This window comes from Alligator mississippiensis, chromosome 2 (assembly GCF_030867095.1).
Source record: "Alligator mississippiensis isolate rAllMis1 chromosome 2, rAllMis1, whole genome shotgun sequence".
NCBI lineage: Eukaryota > Metazoa > Chordata > Crocodylia > Alligatoridae > Alligator > Alligator mississippiensis.
In genome coordinates, this window is record NC_081825.1 from 224,635,254 (window position 1) to 224,655,590 (window position 20,337).

Below are 20,337 nucleotides of genomic sequence, written 5' to 3' on the forward strand. Positions count from 1 at the left end.
ATGGTTACCTATTTCTGAGCTTCTTCAGTCTGTTTAGATCATGTTTACCCTACAATCCTTTGAGAGGCCTTCTGCCCTCATTTTTGTTTTAAATTTTTATGCCCACCGGGAGAGTTACTCACTTCTCTTCTAATTTTTGCTGCTTCCACTTTTTCCCTTGGTCTTGTTGTCATCTTTGGGAGCCTTCAGATTTCTTCTCATTTCCGTCTTACAGCTTTTCAGTTATGTGCAGCTCTTTCTTCATCACATCAGCCAAGCCAATTGTAATTTCCCCCCCCAAAATTCCAGTATTTTTTCCCCTCCTTCCTGTTATCCTAGCTTTTCGTAGGCTTCTCTTAGATCTTTGAGACTGAAACTGTGTCTACTTTGCACTAGAATTATTCTCACAATGAATGACTGTTACTGTTTAGAGAAAGTCCATATCCACTGGATAAATCTTTCACATCCTGGACTAGAAATGAGTATGAGGTTATAGACTCCAGGTCTACCTCCTTGGTAAGCTCATAGTTTTGCTTTTTGATGCAAGACACTTTTGGCTGCAGAACCTCCAAGTGCACCACTCCTATTTTGAGGTGATTATTTTCCTTCTCTGAAAAGTCCTCTGTTGAACACAGATCCGGAGAAAGTTATAGAGATAGGTCTGTATCCCTGGGTTCCACAAGAGACCTCTTTCACCATCTCTATGACCACCTTGTTCTGAGATTTCACAGACGCAACAAAGCTTGGTGACATTCTGGCACTGAAGCTGTAGCCCCAACTCCAGGCTCCATAGAGACCAACCAGAAAACGACAAATGTCAGAGGCACTTTACAATGTCATTTCTGCAATCCACTTGCAGCAAATCTATTGCTGTCATCCTGTCTCCAGTCCAAGAACCTCAACTCACGTGCTTCCAATGAGACACAAAGAGCTTCAACCACTTCCAGCTGTCTGGTCTTGTCTGAAAGTTCTTGTGGTTCATGCGGTGCCAGTCTGCTTTGTGATTCTGAGCAGCTTAGTACTTCAGCTGGTACCACAATCTCCTCTACTCTCCCTACCTTTGCTTATGAACTACAAATCCATCAGGCCCACAAATACTGACCCTGCTAAGAGAATCACCCCTGATTTCAAGTCCATTTGTTCTGGTCATGGAGGTCTCTTCCTTAGACTCTTCTTTTGGCTCAGAAGATAACCAGGATCCCACATATATGTTTGGACTCTATCAGAGGTATTGGAGTCCCTCTTGGAAGTAGTAGCAGACTTTTTTGCCCCCTCTACAAGTCCATGGGTTTCCAGCTCAATAGCTGCAAGGATCTTTTACTTAAATCCCAGTGTTGTCCATTCTGGCAGCAACTCAGGACAGCTCATATTGACCAGGCTGCTACTCTTCTATTTTTACTTTAAAGTCTTTTTAGATCAGGGAGATTCCTCAATTCTAATCTTCAGGATGAGGCAATTGCCCAAAACAGCTGGCTGGCTGCTGCTGTCCCAGCTGATGCTATTGTACTCCCTTCTGAAGCTTAAATGGTTTTGAAGACTTTGTGAGATGGATTGCCCAGATGTTGCAAATTGCCTTGGAAAAGATTGATGAGCCCTCACAAAGAGTTGTGAATATATTGCAACAAGCTAGTTACACTGATGTGGTCTTCCCCATCAACAAGGCCTTTAGGAACCCAGCAAGGATTGTCTGGTAGATATCTGCCACTTCTTGGCCTGACCACATGGAAGGGTGGACTAACAGTACTAAGTCCTTTGAAAAGGTGCTGAATTTTTACAATTGCCCTTGACCTTCCTTTCTTGTTGCTGCAGCCAATAAAAAGGCAAAGTAGCTATATCTTTGATGCATGTAGTCAGAGCTATGAAATGTCTTTTCTTCAGGGAGATGTCTGCTGGAAATAGAAGTAACTTTTGTGCTGGACCAGTGTTCTCTTACACGGTTTTAAGGACCTATCTGGTATATTCAGAGGAGTTTCATTGTTGACTGTTGAGACAGATGTGTCCTAAGGATGGGGAATATATATTGGTGTGTTTATTTCAGGATCTCTTGTCTTCCAGGAGGACAAAGCTCCATGTTGATATCCTGGAGATTTAGGTTGTACACAGAAACACCAAGCATTTTGCACCACATCCTGAGGCATTGCATTCAGGTAATGATAAGTAATACAAGCAAAATGTTCTACATCAACAAGGAGGAGAAAAAGCTTCCCCTTTGTTTAAGTGGTCAGTCTATGGAATTAAGGCATCTGTCATAAGATGCACATCTTGGTGGTGCACTTTCTTGATTCTCAGTATACCAGAGTGAACAGTGCCAGCAGATGCATCTCCCTGCACCATGAAAAGCAAATCAAAGAATCTATACTTCAGGCCTTTTTCTGAGATTCTTGCTACCTAAGAGATTGACCTCGGACATCAACAGCAAGTGCTGGTCTTTCTGCCCTAAATACTAGAGGGGAAGCAGGGAGCACTTCGCCTTAGTTCACCCATTCTGTGGGTCAAGGAGACTCCTTTTGGGGCATACTTTTTTGCCCATATCTTCAATTCCACAAGTGTTGCACAATAAAAGCGAGGTCTCAGGGATATTGGTTGTAGCGGTGTTGGTCTAAAGACATAAGTAGACAAAACTCTTGGGCTAGAGGCTATATCTCTTATTAGACCAACTGAATAGTAGCAAAAAATAATTTTGAAACACGGAACACATAATTAGCTGTTTTGAAATTAAAACTTCACAACTGAGCAAGGAAAGCAAAATTCAACACCCTGCCTGCCATCTGACACCCAGGTAACCAGCCTGCTTCAGCCTTTGTCTGTGCTTAATTTGCATGCTCACACAGCAGCTTTATACAAATGGACTTTTCCACCCAGGGGGGACCCTACCATCTCTCAGTTCCTCTGTCCAAAATGAAGTTTCTTTTTTACCTGGGAGAAATTTTACAATCTTTGAATTCTCCGTTGCCTGAAGAAGGGTGTTTGGGGCCGAAAGCTTGCAAAGAGAGAATTTTTTTTGCTACTATTTAGTAGGGCTGTGCAAAGCTGATTCGATTTGGCGGAGATTTGGTCTGATTCGGCAGCTAAATCTCCGAATCTGAATCAAATCAGGAGACCCTTTAATCTCTCCAAATCAAATTGGAACACTCCGAATCGATTCGGAGAGATTTGAAGAGATTTGATGATTCGGACATAGACACAGCTTTCTATGTTTTTTCTACATACCTCAAGATACCAGGTGGCTCATGAATGCTAAGATGCTGGGACGAATGGACACTGATCCAGTCTAACTTTCCTTAGCCTAAGAGAGGTGACAGGATCACAGACCAAGTGGAGTGGATTTTAAGCAGGCTAACACATGGAAGCCAGTCACATGGAAGCTAGTAAAGCGACCAAAACGCTGGCGTGCATCCATAGATGCTTCTCAAGCAAATCCCGGGACATCATTCTCCCCTTGTACTCGGCCTTGGTGAGGCCGCAGCTGGAGTACTGCGTCCAGTTTTGGGCTCCACAATTCAAAAAGGATGTGGAGAAGCTTGAGAGAGTCCAGAGAAGAGCCACATGCATGATCAGAGGTCAGGGAAGCAGACCCTACGATGACAGGCTGAGAGCCCTGGGGCTTTTTAGCCTGGAAAAGCGCAGGCTCAGGGGTGATCTGATGGCCACCTATAAGTTTATCAGGGGTGACCACCAGTATCTGGGGGAACGTTTGTTCACCAGAGCGCCCCAAGGGATGACGACTAGGTCGAATGGTCATAAATTACTACAAGACCGTTTCAGGCTGGACATAAGGAAGAATTTCTTTACTGTCCGAGCCCCCAAGGTCTGGAATAGCCTGCCACCGGAGGTGGTTCAAGCGCCTACATTGAACACCTTCAAGAGCAAACTGGATGCTTATCTTGCTGGGATCCTATGACCCCAGCTGACTTCCTGCCCTTTGGGCAGGGGGGCTGGACTCGATGATCTTCTGAGGTCCCTTCCAGCCCTAATGTCTATGAAATCTATGAAATTAAAGGACAAAATGGATGCTTTAGTTAGTATAAACCTCATTGACCCCATTGCTATTGTGAAATCTGCCCAGTAAACAGTAGCTAGTTATAACTGCAACAAGCTGACAGTTTCCAGAGACCGAATAAGGGTAGTTCTGCAGTCATGCAAAGATGGTTGTGAAAGTCACCATCCATTAATGTTGGCTTTTTCTTTGTCAAGTGAAGTTTTCCAAACCTCACGTCAAGAGCAGCAAAACTAGAAGGAATATGAACCAGCCTTTCCTGTGTTACAAGGGCACAGCAGTCCCTTGGGAAACAGTAGTTGAGTTTAATCTTTCCTTCAGCTGCCTCCAATATGCATATCATTCTTCGTGCAAGGGTTCTTAGCTCTGCATGTTACAAGTCTGCAGCATTCTCCAATCCTTTTCTGAGCCTCAGTAGCTTATGTTGCAAGCCTGTGCGACAGATGGGGAACTGGTATTTTAATAGCAGGACTTTTTAATTTCAAATGTAATTGTTAAGAATTTAAGCTCTAGGTAGGGGGCAGTAGGACTTTGAAGGGAAGGAGTAAATTATATATTTGCTTCTCTGCTGTGCATTAACATTTTGGGGGCTGATGTTGGACTTAAAAGTTGCAATGTAATTTAAACCTCTCTTGGTTCGGTCCCTTATCAGCTGATGACCCTGAGTTATGACAGCTTTTTAAGAGTTACTTTTCTCTCTTTAGCACTGCAAAACTTTGAAAGCAGTTCTTTGCTTTCAGTTCCTTCTAATACAGAGTTCTCTTACAGAGGATAAGGCTGAGATAGTGTCCTATAATTATCTGGAAAGTGTGACCTTCTAGTTAAGGTACACACCTGAGATTCAGGTCTGGTTTTCTTTCATGATTCCTATATGAGTTTTGGCAAGTTTTCTGCTCTGGAAATTTGGGATTATAATTCTTTCAAGGAAATTAATTAACATATGTAAAGTAGGTAAACATTTTTGGATGAAAGAGGTTGTAGAAATTCAGACTAGTGGTAACATATCTACAGTAGAAGTGTATAAAGAACTTAGTTACTGGTTTTATCTTACTTACACTTAAGGAGAGGTCTTAAAGTCCAAGTGTTATATTTACAATTCACTGATATGTAAAAAGTGCTATAACTAAGGGAATGGACAACATAGTATAGTGAAATTTGCAGTGCAGTGGAACAGTAGATAATCCCTTTTGCTTTGAGTACAGCTTCAGAATGTATTTTTTCCACATGGGGTAGAAGAGATTGCTCATGGAATAGAGATCAAGTAGCTTGGAGAAAAAGTATTCCTTGTTGACATGGTAGACGGGGTGAAAGTTGGGCTTGCATGGTTATTTTTATGAATGACACCCCCTGTCCCCAACCCTGCACCCAGATTGAATCAGAAACATTTGGAACCCAGGGCCATATATGCTGAGGTTTTCTAGTTGGGCACAATGTTTCTCTGACTGGTCTGATGCTTGTTGTGTATAAGAAAACCTGTTGTGAGGTTAAAATTAGTAGTAGGAAAATTAAAAACTACCTTAATTACTGGTCAAATATCTCATATATTTAATTGCCATTCAGTCCTAATAAATAATTTTGAGCCCTGTATCCCTTTTCCCCTCCTGGAAGTTGTCCAGCATTTATTGTGGCCAGAGCCTAAGGTTGCCTTAATGATGCCCTCTCCCTGTTCTTGTCCATTTGTGTTTACTTCACAGCTGACTGCAGAATCAATGTATGAAGTGACAAGGATAGTATCTTGATTACATCCAGATGCTTGGAACAAGTCAAGGGCAGAGAGTCCTGTCATGTAGCAATGGATACAGCAAACTGCCCATTACAGAATATCAAATATAGATATAAAATATGCCCTATAGTTTTGAAACTTTTTTCTGTTAGAGGGATTGGCTAGACACACAACCATTCCTGAAAACAGTTGAGGTTGTAGTCATAGCTACCACGTTTAATGAGAAAAGCACCATGTTAGTTGTGCTTGTCTCTCAAACTATGATAACTGCTTTTGATAGATCAATTGTATTCCCTTCAACAGGAAAGTTAGTGCTGTTTGTGTGTCTCTTTGCGTTAAAGAGTCATGCCCACACTTAGAAATGTAGGGCTATTTTAAACAAACTTTAAACTTCTTTTATGTTTCCTTCTGAGCAGTCTCTCATCTTTGAGGATTGTTACCTGTAGGATTTAGTGAAGTGGTACAGGAATTACCTATAATTTTGTTTCCTATGGGTAGTCTTGCTGCATCCTCTTGACTGAGTTACATTGCTGCTTGGACCAGGAATGTCTTAATATGGCTGTTAATCACTGCAGGTTTGGCGGGAGTTCCCTGATAGGCTGGTTGGATATCCTGGTCGCCTACATCTCTGGGACCATGAGATGAACAAGTGGAAGTATGAGTCGGAATGGACCAATGAAGTCTCTATGGTGCTCACAGGGGCAGCTTTTTATCACAAGGTAACAGTGATATCAAAGATAAATGGGAAGTTAGTGTATGTTGCAACATGTGATGCAGTGATATAAAGGGATTTTATGTCAGGCTAACATTTCTGATGACCTTTCATTTGAGAATTCAAGGATTCATTTTATTTTTCAGCCTTTAGTTATTTATAATTAACATTGCAGTTTTGTAAAAAGGCATGTCATTTAGAAGACAGGAAAGGCAATTGTACCTGGGTTTTTAGTAGGAAAAGCATGAAAAATTGGTGTGCGTTTATATGGTGATGGAGTCCACAGTATGTTAGGCATTGTATAAATATACAGGAAACTGTCTTCCCTGCTCCAAATATTTTTTATTAAACACTTGGCTTCTATTTACTATTTTCAAATGCCTTTTTCAATTGGAAAAAACCAACCCTCTACTATCCTACCCTGATTATAGTGTAAGAGACCAATTGTCATACGGATCAATATTTTTTCGAAGAGTCTATCTCCCAGTTAAGTATCTAAATGAATTGGCCAGATGTTCTGATATGGTCAGGGCCACTAGTTCCTAATAAGAATCATCCCAAGAACCAGTTGCTGATGTTCTGCTCTCCTGCCCCTGCTACACAGACAACCAGTCTGCATCCTACTGTATTTTGAAAAGTTGGCTATTCCATGAAACTAAAGTAGAATGTATTTAAGTACTATAAATTGATGGGACTTATTATTACATGGTGAATGAGATATTTTAATTAAAGCTCTGAAAGAGGAAAAATAAATATTGAGAGATTTCTTTTTTCATGGTGTGAGGGAAAAGTAATTGTTATGTGCAAAGAAAAAAACATCTTTGTGTGCCTAGCAGCCTAATGGTGTCACTAACTTGATGGGAAGCATCATCCCTTTCACTTTATGGTGAAGTGTCCTAGAAACAGCTGCAATGGCTGAACTCTGAGGATCAAGGTTTGTTCACATGCCTTTCCTCAGTTGTCTGCTGTTTCCAGTGATTTTACTATTTGCAGGCTTACAGTTGCTGTAAGTGTATTTAAAGCTGCAATCTTCTTTCTCCCTCTTATCGTGCAGTATTTTAACTACCTTTACACCTACAAAATGCCTGGAGACATCAAGAACTGGGTGGATGCTCACATGAACTGTGAAGACATTGCTATGAATTTTCTAGTGGCAAATGTTACAGGCAAATCGGTTATTAAGGTGGGATTTTTTAACAATTTATGTTTGTTGAAACTGTTATAATGTAAAATATAAAAGATGTATGCGTGTATTTGGTAGATTTGACTATCCTCCTTTTATCTGTTTTTTTTCCTTTCTCATTTACTTTTACAATGATTCTCTCTTTTCTTTCCTCAGTAGGAATGGTCCTACTCAGTGAAACTAGCATGTCAGTTGGGAACATGAGGTTGTGTTCCCTTTTAGTTATTGGTGTTCATTGTAGCCAAGTAAAAGAAGATATGGAGAGGGTAGATTCAGTGATAGGAAAAAAAAAATTTTAGATTACCAGAGAGAGAAAATTGGCAGCCATCCCTGGCCCTGTCTGTCATGACTGACAACAGCTGATTTATAGGAATGTTAATTGCAAGAATGTTAATTGTAAGATCAGTTTTAAATGAACTTCTTATCCTTGAATTAATTTCCTGACATGTTTCGACACGTTTTCAGGTCTGGACATTTGCTCCGTACATTCATTTCAAAGTGTGTCAACTAGGAATGAGATTTAGAGGCCGCCAGGCATTACTTCAATTAGCGAGGTCCGCTTTCCTGCCTGTCCATCATCATTTACTGGGACTGGTAGCTGCATTTCCTAGAAAAGTCTTTAGAAGATAAAGTATGTGTTTTTGCTGAAAAAGTTTCTGAGCTGTACAAGGGCACTGCAGAGTAATTTGGCACCTCAGTATGATTGGGAGAGTCTTGCAGAGTTTGCCAGTCAACTAGTAACTCGAGTGAGCAAAAGAGCGTCTGTTGGATTAAGGTTACGGTGAAGTATGGGAAGCTATATTTCATCGCTGTTATGGCTGCAAGAACAAATGGTGTTTATACAGGGACCTTGGCAGTGAGAAAACAGTCATTAAACAGGAATTAAGGAGCTTGTCATCGCCACTTCTTTTCAGTTACAGAAGGCAAAACCCCTCCAAGCCGTTTTTATTGGGCCCCTGTGCATTTTGCAGTCAGCCGGGCCAGATGAAATTGAATGGAGGAATGGCGTGGCTTTTTATTTTCTACCCTTTGGAGAGAGCTTGGCTTACACTGCAAGCATGTTCAGAAGTATTGTGCTGTTTTCTGAGCAAGGGGATTAATATCCCTTCTGTTGATTATGATGATGATGTCTGTCATGCCTTTGTGCAGGTGACCCCACGAAAGAAATTCAAATGTCCAGAGTGCACGGCCATAGATGGGTTATCGTTGGACCAAACGCACATGGTAGAAAGGTGAGTGAATCTCCCTTTGTTGTTGCAGTTGCCTTCCTGCAGGTTTCAGAAACTGCTTTTTGTCTCTTCAAAATTTAAACTACAGATATCACCTGTTTGGATTCCCCGATTCCTCAGTTGCCGCATAAATGCAGTGAGCCCAAGTGTGGGTCATTCGTACACTGGTTAATGGGACACTGCAAATGATCTCCAGTGAAAAGTAGGCTGCTTCTGGGAAGGGTTTTGGAAGGTCACCAAATTTAGCAGCTCTGCTATAAATTATAGACTATGTATGAAATTCCATATTGATAACAGGTATTTCTAAGGCAACCATTTCATTCTGTCGTGGAACTTAAAATGTAATACACGTTTGATTTTGTTTTTTAAACTGAAGCTGTTAATAACTTATCAAAGAGCAATTGATTAGTAAGGATTAAAATGACTGAAAAAGCATTAGTAGCGCTATAACTGACTTTTGAACAATGCCTTTCCTCCAAAGATCTCTAAACATGCTGGTTCTACTGCTGAGATTGGAAATTCCTGCACAGTTGAACATAGCAGCTGTTTAACAGTGGGAGCAACATTATTTTCTAAGGAGAATTTAATTTTGCTAGGCAGTATGTAGCTGGGAAGTCAGTATTGCAAAGAGTTGAGGACAAAATAACTTGGAGTAAGCAAGCATGCGATTATTGTTTCTCACTCTGCAATTGCCTGGTTTTGTAACCTTGGTCAAGATGCTTGCCTCTCCATCTCATTTATCAAATCGGAGAGAAAATTTACTTGCTTTTTGTAAAGTTCCAAGATTATCCTTCTTTTAAAAAAAACCAAAAACCATCAAGAATGAAATGACTTGTTACTTAATAACTGAAATTTAGTGTAGAGCTAGCAAACCTGCCTATCCTCAGCATTTCTTCACAGGGTCCTGAAGTGGCATTTCCCCCGTACGCCTGTGTTCTTTCCTTCCAAACAATATTGATGCATACTTCGTATGTTAGCGCTCATTTTCACTTTAAACTCATTCTCACTTGCACTAAAAACTCTTCCAACTATACAGTTGGTCCTATAAAAGATATCACCCCAAAAAAGCCCTTTGCCTCTTACGTATTTCCTGGACTGTCACAGCTATGACATCACTCCAGTGAAACCCATTCATATTGTGAGGGTGGGATAAATGTCAGGATCAAAAAGTGCTTCAGGAGACCTGCAAAAAGGTCATTTGTTTGTGGTATGGTAAAGGCACAAAATAAGCTGATGCAAGTCTGAGTTGTATGCACTGGTCACCACAGTTTTTATAGTCCCATTTGACAGGGCTCTGATGAGACTCCTTCTGGAGTGTTGCATTCTTTTGTGAGCCCTTTTTTATTAGAAAAATATCTTTAGGTGTGTTCAGTGAATAGCTGCAAACATTGTTAATAGCCTGGATAGATTGATTTATGAAAAGAGGGTGAAAAAAATCAAATATTTATATCAGGGGTTGGCAACGTTTTTGGGTAGAGTCCCAAAAACACCCACAACTTAGACATGTAAGTTGTTGGCGAGCCGGGGCAGATGGCGGGGTGGGCAGGGGCTGCAGGGATCCTGATCCTTGTTTTGGCAGTGCAGCTCTAGCCACTTCTCTGCCATCCACCCTGAGGCATATGCATTGAGCAAAATGCTTTCACGTGCCACACTCTGGCATGTGTGCTGGAGGTTGCTTACCCCTGATTTATATAGCTCACCTGAAGGATGGTTAATGTGGGACAAAATAATCTTCAGGTACAGAACAGTGTAAATATTGGGAATGGTAATTAATTACTGGGACACACACACACACAAATTAATTTAAGGAAAGGAAAATGTAGGCTGAATATCAGAAAATACTTCCTAACAATAAGAGGGATTATCTTGTAGAAAAAAAATTCTTAAGATATCAGTTGAAAGCTTTGGGAAACATAAATGTAATTTGAGTGAAGCCTTAGAAAATATGGTATAGGTAACAATCCTGTATTATCTAGAGAATGGACTAGATGAGCCTAGCATTACTCTTTCTCTTTACATTGTTATACCCTGAAAATTCATTCATGGACTGGGATCTGATTGCAACTGGCACTTTTAAAAACACACACAGAAAAACAGCCTTTACTTACAAGAGAACTATAGTAGGGACAGGATGCCAGATGTATAACAACTTTGGTATCCCAGAAGTGTTGCTATCATTTCAATGAATATACCTTTAAATGCATGATTTCCTTTCCTCCCATATAAATTTCCAGCAGCAGAGATAACTAAGCTGAGAAAGTGTCACATTAATTGCAAATCCAAGTTGCTTATTCTCTGATTGTATGAACTACAGATTATCCAACTAATGGAGAAGGGTATTGCATCTATACCTGAAAAAGAATACCACATATTTTACAGCTCTTTGCACTTCATTTTCAAGTTTGTTAATAGGGTAATATTGACCAAACTCAAGTAGTGTAAACTGTTACTTGCCATGTGAATATGAGCCATTGTATCTAGCACTTCCATGATCCATCTAACCTGAGTTTATCATTGCCTGCTTTGAGTTAGTGGGAACTAGCTGAAAATCTTGAAGCTTGTCTTTTTTTTTTTAAATGGGATACTGTAAGCTAAGTATTTGTTTTAATAGTGTAATAAACTACAACAACTTGTGGTGCAAGTTTCCATTGACTCCATAGTGACTAGAACTCTACTTTGGTTTGGGCTTAGGTTGTATACTTCTGATTCATGCAGACACTGGTCCTGTATGTTAACTGCCTTCTGCTAGGCCAGAGGACAATCTGGTTGAAGGGACTGCTCATAACAGGGAACCCAGAACACAAGTTAGAAGAATAACTTACATGATTAACTGTAAATCGCATAAATCACATTATGTAAATGTACATAAATATTTAATGTCCACTGGCTATAAGGATGCTGCAAGGCATGAGGCTGGGAGTCATAACCCAGTCCACCTGTAACTAGCCAAGTTACCAAACTCCTGCTTTCTTGCCATTCAGAAGTTGTGACAAACATATGACTCTTGACATAGAAGTCAGTAACAGGCTTAAATGTCCAGTAGTCAATCTGGTGGTTGTTAAGGGCATGTTGAAGAGTAAAAGTCATCAACCTCTAGCTCACAGACCAAATCTGGCCTGCCAAAATATTTCATTTTGCCTGTGAAGTTGGGACATCTGTGGCAATTATCTGGCAAAGGGAAGCTGTAGCTAGGTTGTTAGTGCATCAGTGGCAATTCAGTGGGGGGGAGCAGAGGAAGTGGTGCTGGCATTAGGTGACAGAACAGAAGCCTGTCTTCAGACTGAGCTTTATTAATTTGTCCTGCTCCTTATAAAAGGCAGCCAGCCCCTGATGTAGAGAACTGCTAAAGAAGGTGCATCGCTTTTCAGTTTTGAGTGTCGGGCTCAAAATTAGCAAAGGAAAATCCAGTTAACAGCTCATGGTTGGTTGTTCAGTGATTTGCAAGGATGTGGTGATCTCTGTCATATTCATCGAGGAAAGGTGTTCACATGAGAAACCCCCCTTAATTGGCTCTTTGCTGCCAATCCAGACAGAGGCAAAGTGATTAGAAGAGGGAAACCTAATGTCTCCCATCCTCACCCCAGAAATTTATTATATTTTTGGCCAGGGTTTGAAGTACATTGCTGGGAGAGCTTTGAACTTTCCCTGCTTGTAGGCCTGTGGCATAGATGAGATTTAAATCTCCAGGACTATCAAGCCCTATCACCAAAATGTATTAAGAGCCTTGAGCCAAGAGTCTCCATCCTATCCTGGAGGAACCTTTGCTTTGAATTGTTGGAAAAGCTTCAGAAAAGTCTTATAACACTCATGTGCTTATGGGCAGCAGTTAAGTAACAGGTTTCCTGCCTTTAGAATCTGCAGCTCTAACCCAAAAAGAAGAGATCCAAATGAAATCTAGAGGGAAATTGGATGTAGGTTAGTGGTAAGTGAGGCTGAGCTGCTTCTACAGTAGAGTCACCAGTAGTATTTCTTTTTTAAGGCAAAGGGTTCACTATAGAAAGATCATTCCCTGAAGAAGGGGTGTGCAGTCATCTTGCTGACATCAGAGAACCAGTGAGAACCAATTCGAGGAAATCCACAGAATCCTTGATTGGACTGGTTTGCTGCCAATCTGCCAGGGGGCGACAAGGCTCTCATTTTTTTTGATTCACAGAAACTTAAATCCATGTTGAACACAATTACATGTTGTCAGCACTGCAAGTTAAATTGAATAATTCTTGGAAGCAAAGCTGCATCTGTTAGTTTGAATTTGCAGAACTGTGAAGACAGCCAAGAAAAATACTCACCGTCTGTATGAGATGACATATTATCATCTTAGCTTCCTAGCTAATGCTTTAGGTGTCCTTGTCGTTTGTGGTGGCCTACAAGTGGCTGGTCCCATAAAAGCAAACCAAACTTGTTTATGTTGGTGTGGGAGAAGAGAGCACTCGGAAGAGGAGGCATATTTCCTTTAGACACAGTATGTGACATAGCTCTCTCTCTCTTACTCACACACACAATGAGTTCAAAAATGGAGTTCTTGAGCTTCGTTCTGAGGTTTGCTGGAAGTGGTTTTTGTAACTTGGCTAGAGTTGATGGGTCATAAAGGATTTAATGTGGGATTTTTCATTTTGCCATTTATTTAAAAATGAAATGGCTTTCTTGGTGAGTAAAAGTTATACTGGCAGTCTTGTAGAGCAGCATTTCTCAGCCTGTGGGTCACAACCCAAAAATGGTTCAGAAGAATATATGAAAGGGTCATGAGCAAACTTTAAAAATGGATTCTCCTTTAAAGGAGAAACCTGTAGGAAACTGTGGCTTTTCTTTTGCAGGCTGGCAGAGCTCCAGTCTGCAAGGGGCTGCTTGGGGGGCCCCCATGCCACACAAACCCCTCTTCCCCACACACTGGGGGGCAATGGGTCAGGAGTGAGGGGCACTGGGTCGGGACTGGCTATGTTTACAAATGGCTCCTGGTACAAAAAAGGTTGAGAACCACTGGTGTAGGGGGTATCCCTGACATAAACACAGTAGAGCTGCACACTGCTTTCTGTCTTTGCAATTCATCTTTGACCTAGGTAAGATCACCTCTGGAAGGAAGAGGACAATTTGCTTCTAAGGTCTATTTAGTTTTTATTTTCTTCTTTGCCTGTTATTTACCCCCAGTTGTGGTAGTGGCTTTTCTGATAGAGACACCTGCCCACCAGCCAGTAGACTTGATACAAATAATTTGTCTCACACAGGCCACCAGACAGCTGCTATATTACAATGACTTTCAGTCATGATTTGCCTGGGTAGGATTTGAACCAGTAACCTAGAAGTGAAAGGCCTTGTATTATTCCATAAACCACTGAGGGATAGCAGCTGTACAAACTTTTCTCATGCAGTTCTTCCAGTGCGTTTACCTCCTGACCTGTGAACTTTATGCTCTTCCCTCTGCAGGGCTCCAGCACACAACTTAGATTACACTCCTCAGCCACGTTTCTCAAATGTAGCTGGATGTTTTGGGGAGCCTTAGCTGTGGAGAGCGGATGGTGCTTCACATTATCTGACAGCCAGGCGGATTTTAGAGCCTCACTTCCCAAACTGGACCAGTTTCTGCCCTCCAGACTGCAGCTGCTTCTCTTGCAGCCAGTTCTCTCGCACCCCCTGAAGCTTCCCTTCTTGCCGATTCTCTTGTGCCCCCCTTCAGCCATGTCGATTCTCTTTGCCAGCAGCAATCACCATCAAAAAAATCGGTAGCAGTCACTGGCAAGGGAAACGGGGAGCAGAGATAGTGGTGACAGCAGCTGAAAAGGGAGGGCAAAAGAAGTGGCAGTAAGTGAAGCAGTGGCAGAGGCAGCTAACGTAAGGTGTGTGCAGGTGTCTGAAGTAGAAGGGTGTAAATCACCCCCCACAGGAGCCTTTTGTTCCCCCTCCACATACACATAGGGTGTGCCCCACAGTGTGGGAAATGCCGTTTGAAGATGTCAGGTTGAGCATACAAAAACTGACACACCAAAAATCACTTAAGATTCCTGGTCAGGGTTTTCAAGCTCACTGCTCACCAAGCTGCTGTAGTCCTGAGCCTCCAGTCTTACCCTTTTCCCCCAATCCACATCACTTATGACTTAAAGAAACCTTGGTATTCCAGATTTTGGACTGCAAATTCTGTGTATGCACTGCAGTTCTGACCTTTTAGTTCACTTGCTGTTCCAGTCGTCTGCCTTTCCCAAGCAGAGTATTTGTGCCAGGTTATCAGGAACGGGTGTTCTGATGCACATAAGTTGTTCCCATATTACTTTCCAAACTCTCTTTCATTTGTTTTCTGCTGTGAAGATTTGAGCCCAAAGGGTGGAGGGCAGAGTGCACACCAGCTGTTCTACCTAGCTATCAAGTGCTTGCAACATTAAACATTTTGTTTTAAACGTGAGCAGCATGATTATTTTCTGGCTGATGTTTAAACTGGTACGAAAATAATTGTTATACATTGAAAACAATTCTTTGGAAACAGAGCACTTTAAAAGCCTTGGCTCTGTGTTTTAAATTGTTTACTCTCACTATTGTCAGAGTGGGAGCCAGTGGATGGCTTGGAAGATGAGGAATTAATTTTGAAATCCAGTCTTGAGGTTCCGTCTACTTCAAAAGAGTTTTTGGGTGGTGCTGAAGCAGTCTCTGTCACAAAACTGTCACACTTAGTTGGTGTGATTGACCAAGTCTGCTCAGGAAAGCTATCCTGGAGACTGAATGACCCTCCTAACCCTTAGAGGGGGTCGGGAGTGAGCAGGGGGAGAGTGGGAGAGACATTCAGACTGTTTGCAGCACATCAGCCTCTGGAACACAGTTCTAGTTTGCTTTTGCTAGACGAACAGCTTATTGCTCTTTTGTCTGTTCCTTTAATTTGTGAATCTCAAAGAACTAGCACCCCATTTTCTTGTGGGTTACTCTGTTTCTTTGATTCTAGTGTCTGAAGCTTTCTAAAGTGATGGTGTTGAACACGCAGCTAAAATTAGCCAAGTGTGGGTTGAGAGAGGATTATCTATGTTTTTTTTTACCCTGCTTCCCCAATTCCCCAGTCTTTTAGCAAAGGAGTTAAGGGGCTCTGTCAAGTCAAAAATCATGTTCGTTAAAGTAAACGGCAAACTGCTCCCTTGTGCTTTGTTATTTACCCCTTAAATTACTACAACTGAGACAATTACCAAAATCAAATATGTTTTGCACCATTTTTATGCTTTACTATTCAATGGTACTTGATTTAGACAATAAAAATATGTCAACTTCACTTTAGGATTCCTTCCCTCCCCACCCCTTTAAATTCAACTTTGTGTTTAGGTTCCCAAGCACAACTGATGATGCTTCAGACACCCTAAGGAGAATGTTTATTTTTTTTAAGCAGGGAAAACAGTTTCTGATGGAGTTTAAAAGAAGAAAGGAGAAAAATCTTTCTGTAGGTGTTCAGTTTCCTGACTGCTTAGTTTTTGCAAAACCTTCATTATGAGCCCCAATAACCCATCAATGGCCCTTTAAGGGACATGTTGGCAGCTAAGCTGTCCAGGTTTACAGCAAATATGTTGTTTTAAGAATGACTGGAATTCTAGGAGGAGGGAGAAGGGAAGCTTTGACCTCCATGTGCACATGTGCTGCTGGCAGCATCCCCCTGCTCTTCACCGTGATTAAATCACGGATAAATGATGGATAAATCAAAGAGCACCAACTTTTTCCAAGCCCCCTCTGTAGTGAGGCTCCCTCTCCTATTTCCTAGTAACTAGGATAGATTAAATATTTCCAGGAACATAGGAGAAGGTTATTAAGCTCTTTTGAAAGTGTTTTGTTTGGGGTGGGAGCTTGGCTGGCATGATCTTTGGGCCATGTAGTTACATTTTTGTCTCTTTTACCAGATCTGAATGCATCAATAAGTTTGCCTCTGTCTTTGGGACCATGCCTCTGAAAGTGGTAGAGCACCGTGCAGATCCTGTCCTCTACAAAGATGACTTCCCTGAGAAACTGAAGAGCTTCCCTAATATTGGCAGCTTGTAAAAGGTGGTTACGAGACTAAAAAAATGCAAAAACAGTGACTGGTGCTAAGACAAGCACAAGGCTCTGAAGGAAAATGCAGAGAGGGGACTTTAGTGTGAGCAAAGGAAGATTGATACCAGGCTTCTGGTATACCTGTCCTTCCTGCACAATGTATAAGACTGTAACGCAGAGCCATGGAGTTCTTTTCTTGTTGTACATTTACACAGGATTGACTCTATTTATGGTTCCACTGAAAATGCCAGTAAAATGCCAGGACAATCCCCTCCCCCCATGTGAAGGCTTCACATCTGGAAGAATAAAACAGCATCTTACTTTGTAGGGGCTAACTGGCATGATTCACCACTTTTAAACAGTCTAGCCCTTCTTTATTTTAGTGTATCTACCAAATATGAGAGCAAACTGTTTTTAATACTGGCTGCAATATCCAGCCTGTTTTTTTCCATGAGGCTGACATGCCTGCATTTGTTGAGATGAGTTGTTGGTTTTAAGTAATTGTGCAACAAGCCTTTCTGACTTTTTAGGCTTAGGAAGATAAATGTTTATTTTTTATTTAAAAAATCACAAGCTTTTGTCACAGTGCTTAGGGGGCTAAACATTTTGTATTAAGTGATTGCAATGAGAGTTGATGCTGATGGCAGCCAAGACATTATCCTTAACTTAAAGATTTGTGGAATATACTTTTTGTCACTACACTTCTTTCCTATATATGAATCTCAGGTTTTCTGCTGTTCCTGTAGAAGATAATTTTACCTAGTATAAAATGCAGTCTTTTTTTTTTAAAGGAAAAACGCATCTTAAAGCTTTTGCTTTCTCTTACCAAGACAAATCAGTTGTTGGTTCATACTCATACAGCACATCCACATATGGAACAGCCACTAAAATGTGATTCTTGTGTGTATGTATTTCTAAGAGCCAGTTAAAATAGACTCTTGATTGGGATGCTTTAGTCAAGGGTGATCCTGTCTTGAGCAGGGGGTTGAACTAGATGACCTCTTGAGGTCCCTTCTAACCCCTTACACAAATGTTTTATGTATTATGTGCAACATACTAATAACATGTAGGTAGAAATCACTCTCATAAACTACCATCATGTGAAAAACTGGTGGGTAGCCTGTGATCAAACCTACTGCCACAGGATGCTAAGAAGGCCAGAAGTCTTAGTATTATTTAAACAAGGAGGAGACTACACATTTTTATGAACTGTAGAATCATTTTTATGAACTGTAGAATCATTTCTGCAAGCTGAAGTTAATTTAAATAGGACTGTTAGCTGCAGCTATGCTACAGAAGGCCCATCAGTCTTCATGCGTTGGTATATAAGCTGATGCCAAGCTAGGCCCAGAAGGGAGTTTTCCGTGCTCCAGTGATAGAATGTCCCCTGGTTTGGTGCATTATGGGTGGTTTGCACTTTCCTCTGACACTTTTTGGATTGCTGTTCTTGGGGCCATCATACTGAATGGGCTATCTTTTTGTTACAGTAAGGCCATTCTTCGGATTCTGCCAAACCCCAAACAGTGGGACAAGTGTTAGAAAGCATAGTTCATCCATCTGCCTTGAGAGTGACAGGCAGCAATGGCAAAAACCAAATGGAAGTCAGGCCAGAAACAGGAAACATCTGCTCCTGTTTGTGTCACCCCACTAAGACTTTCCTTATTATCCAGCACAGTGGATATGCTGTGAATGAAAATCATGTGGGAACAGTAGCTCTGAAGGGATGTCTCAGCTCCTGTGGGAAGTGTTTTTCACATGGATTCCCCCATTCTTTGGGAATGTTTAATTACCAGTAAATTCTAGAGCTTGTTTTTAACTTTGCAGTCTTTGCTATGTTCCTGATATGCTGCGGGAGATGACATTGGGGTGCAGGTGTAGCTTTTTCAGGGACAGGAAGGACTTTCTGAATAGAGAGGGTATCAAAAGATAAGGTACGCTCTTCACCGTTGAGCAGTTCTTGCTAGCAGCCTCACCTGCTCACACACAAACACTTACTTCTAGAATCTGTTGGTTTATGTCAGAATAATGTCTTTGTGCTTGAATATCAGAAACTCCAGTTCACTTACCACTGAGCAGTCTGTTTTAAAAGGGAAGTTATGGAAGCGATAATTATGCTCATGAATAGGAGCTGACCTCAGGATGACAGAGTTTTGAAGCTGCTGTGGTCTGTTCGTTCTTTCCCAAGTTCATAGACAAAGCCTACATGTAGGTTTGGCACAGACAGTTAAAGGACAAGGAGGATTTCTGATTGGTGGTGGGAATATGGTGGCCTAGAAATAAAAGGAGAAGGTGACTTACCCATGTAAGCTGATGTTATAGTGCTGAATCTCAAAGTGGGCAGCAGTCAGAAGATGGTGGGCACTAACAGACTAGTGTTCCTTCCTTGATGTGCTCAAGAGCCAGTGACTCTAAAACTGTCACGTTTTGTCCTGCAGTGTTTTACAGCTGTGTTTTATACCCCAGTCTCTTCTTTGTAATGATACTGTGTCTCTGTTTTATAACATGACAAATGACCTCACTGTAAAGTTGGGCAGCTGACAGTTCTGTAGCCTGGGCTAATTCCCCATTCCATTTATAATTGTTGTGTTTTAAAGATGATGCAAAACTTTAAAAAGTGCAAAGTGTTTTTATGTTTAAATTGGGATGATTTCATCATCAGTCATTGTCAGCTAATCAGCTTGTTTATTTTATCAGAGTCGTCCAATACTGATAATATATATTAAAAGAAAACTTATCTCTAAAGGGTCTTTATGCTGTTTCACTTTTTCAGATATGATTTTATATGCTCCCAAAAGAAATATTCTGAAAAGAAAACTTCATTGATAAATTCTTCATGCTAAATAAATCTCAATTAAATCTCAATTATCTACAACACACTTCAGAAATATCTATCCCTATTTTAATGTCTCCGTAACTCTGAATGGTGCCAATATCTTTCAGTAAGAGCATTTCTCTGATGGTGAGTGCACCTTGTTTTTTGCAGTGGGATGAATTGTAGCAAGTAGGCAGGGTCACCCAGCAGTTGCACAAGTCAAATGGATATATACCGTATTTAGTGTTACCCACCCTTCACATGATCATCGACTTGCTCTGCAGTCTACCTCCTGGCTCTGTTAGCTAATTGCAAGACATGCAGATTCACTCTCCAGTGCTATGAACTACTACTGCTGACCTGTCCCCAGCTCTTAGTGTCTGTCACTCCTCAGCTTGTAGGGCTTGAAGAGATTTCACTGCAGTACCTGTTTTTTTTCCTACTGTCTTGAAGGCCATTTTTTAAAATTCTGATTACTTAAGTGTAGAGTCCTGAATCCATATTCAGACTAGGGTTGTAAATACCAATTAAAAAAAAATCTGTTTAACATGTTGTAATGACAGTGGTTAAACAGTTAATTGGTATTGCAACCTCCAGCTTCGCTTGCATGGTGGGGCTGCTCCCGCCCAGCACCAACAGGGTCCTTCCAGCCCGCCGAGGTATGGCAGGGACTCAGCAGCTCCCCGGGGCCCCAGATCCCCAGGGCTGCACCTCACGAC

The 20,337-nt window shown here is 41.3% G+C and overlaps 1 protein-coding gene across 3 annotated transcripts in view; it reads left to right on the plus strand.

The window, feature by feature from the left end:
* EXT2 (exostosin glycosyltransferase 2) overlaps positions 1 to 19,548 on the plus strand; it is a 106,725-nt gene extending 87,177 nt beyond the window's left edge. For all 3 annotated transcript variants that reach the window (XM_006274085.4, XM_019476897.2, XM_059722769.1), the window contains exons 11-14: positions 6,275 to 6,418; positions 7,466 to 7,594; positions 8,744 to 8,826; positions 16,677 to 19,548. In XM_006274085.4, coding sequence (XP_006274147.1) covers positions 6,275 to 6,418; positions 7,466 to 7,594; positions 8,744 to 8,826; positions 16,677 to 16,815 — 495 coding nt within the window. In that variant the 3' untranslated portion in view covers positions 16,816 to 19,548. The remainder of the gene's footprint in view (positions 1 to 6,274; positions 6,419 to 7,465; positions 7,595 to 8,743; positions 8,827 to 16,676) is intronic.
* Positions 19,549 to 20,337: the final 789 nt, after the last annotated feature.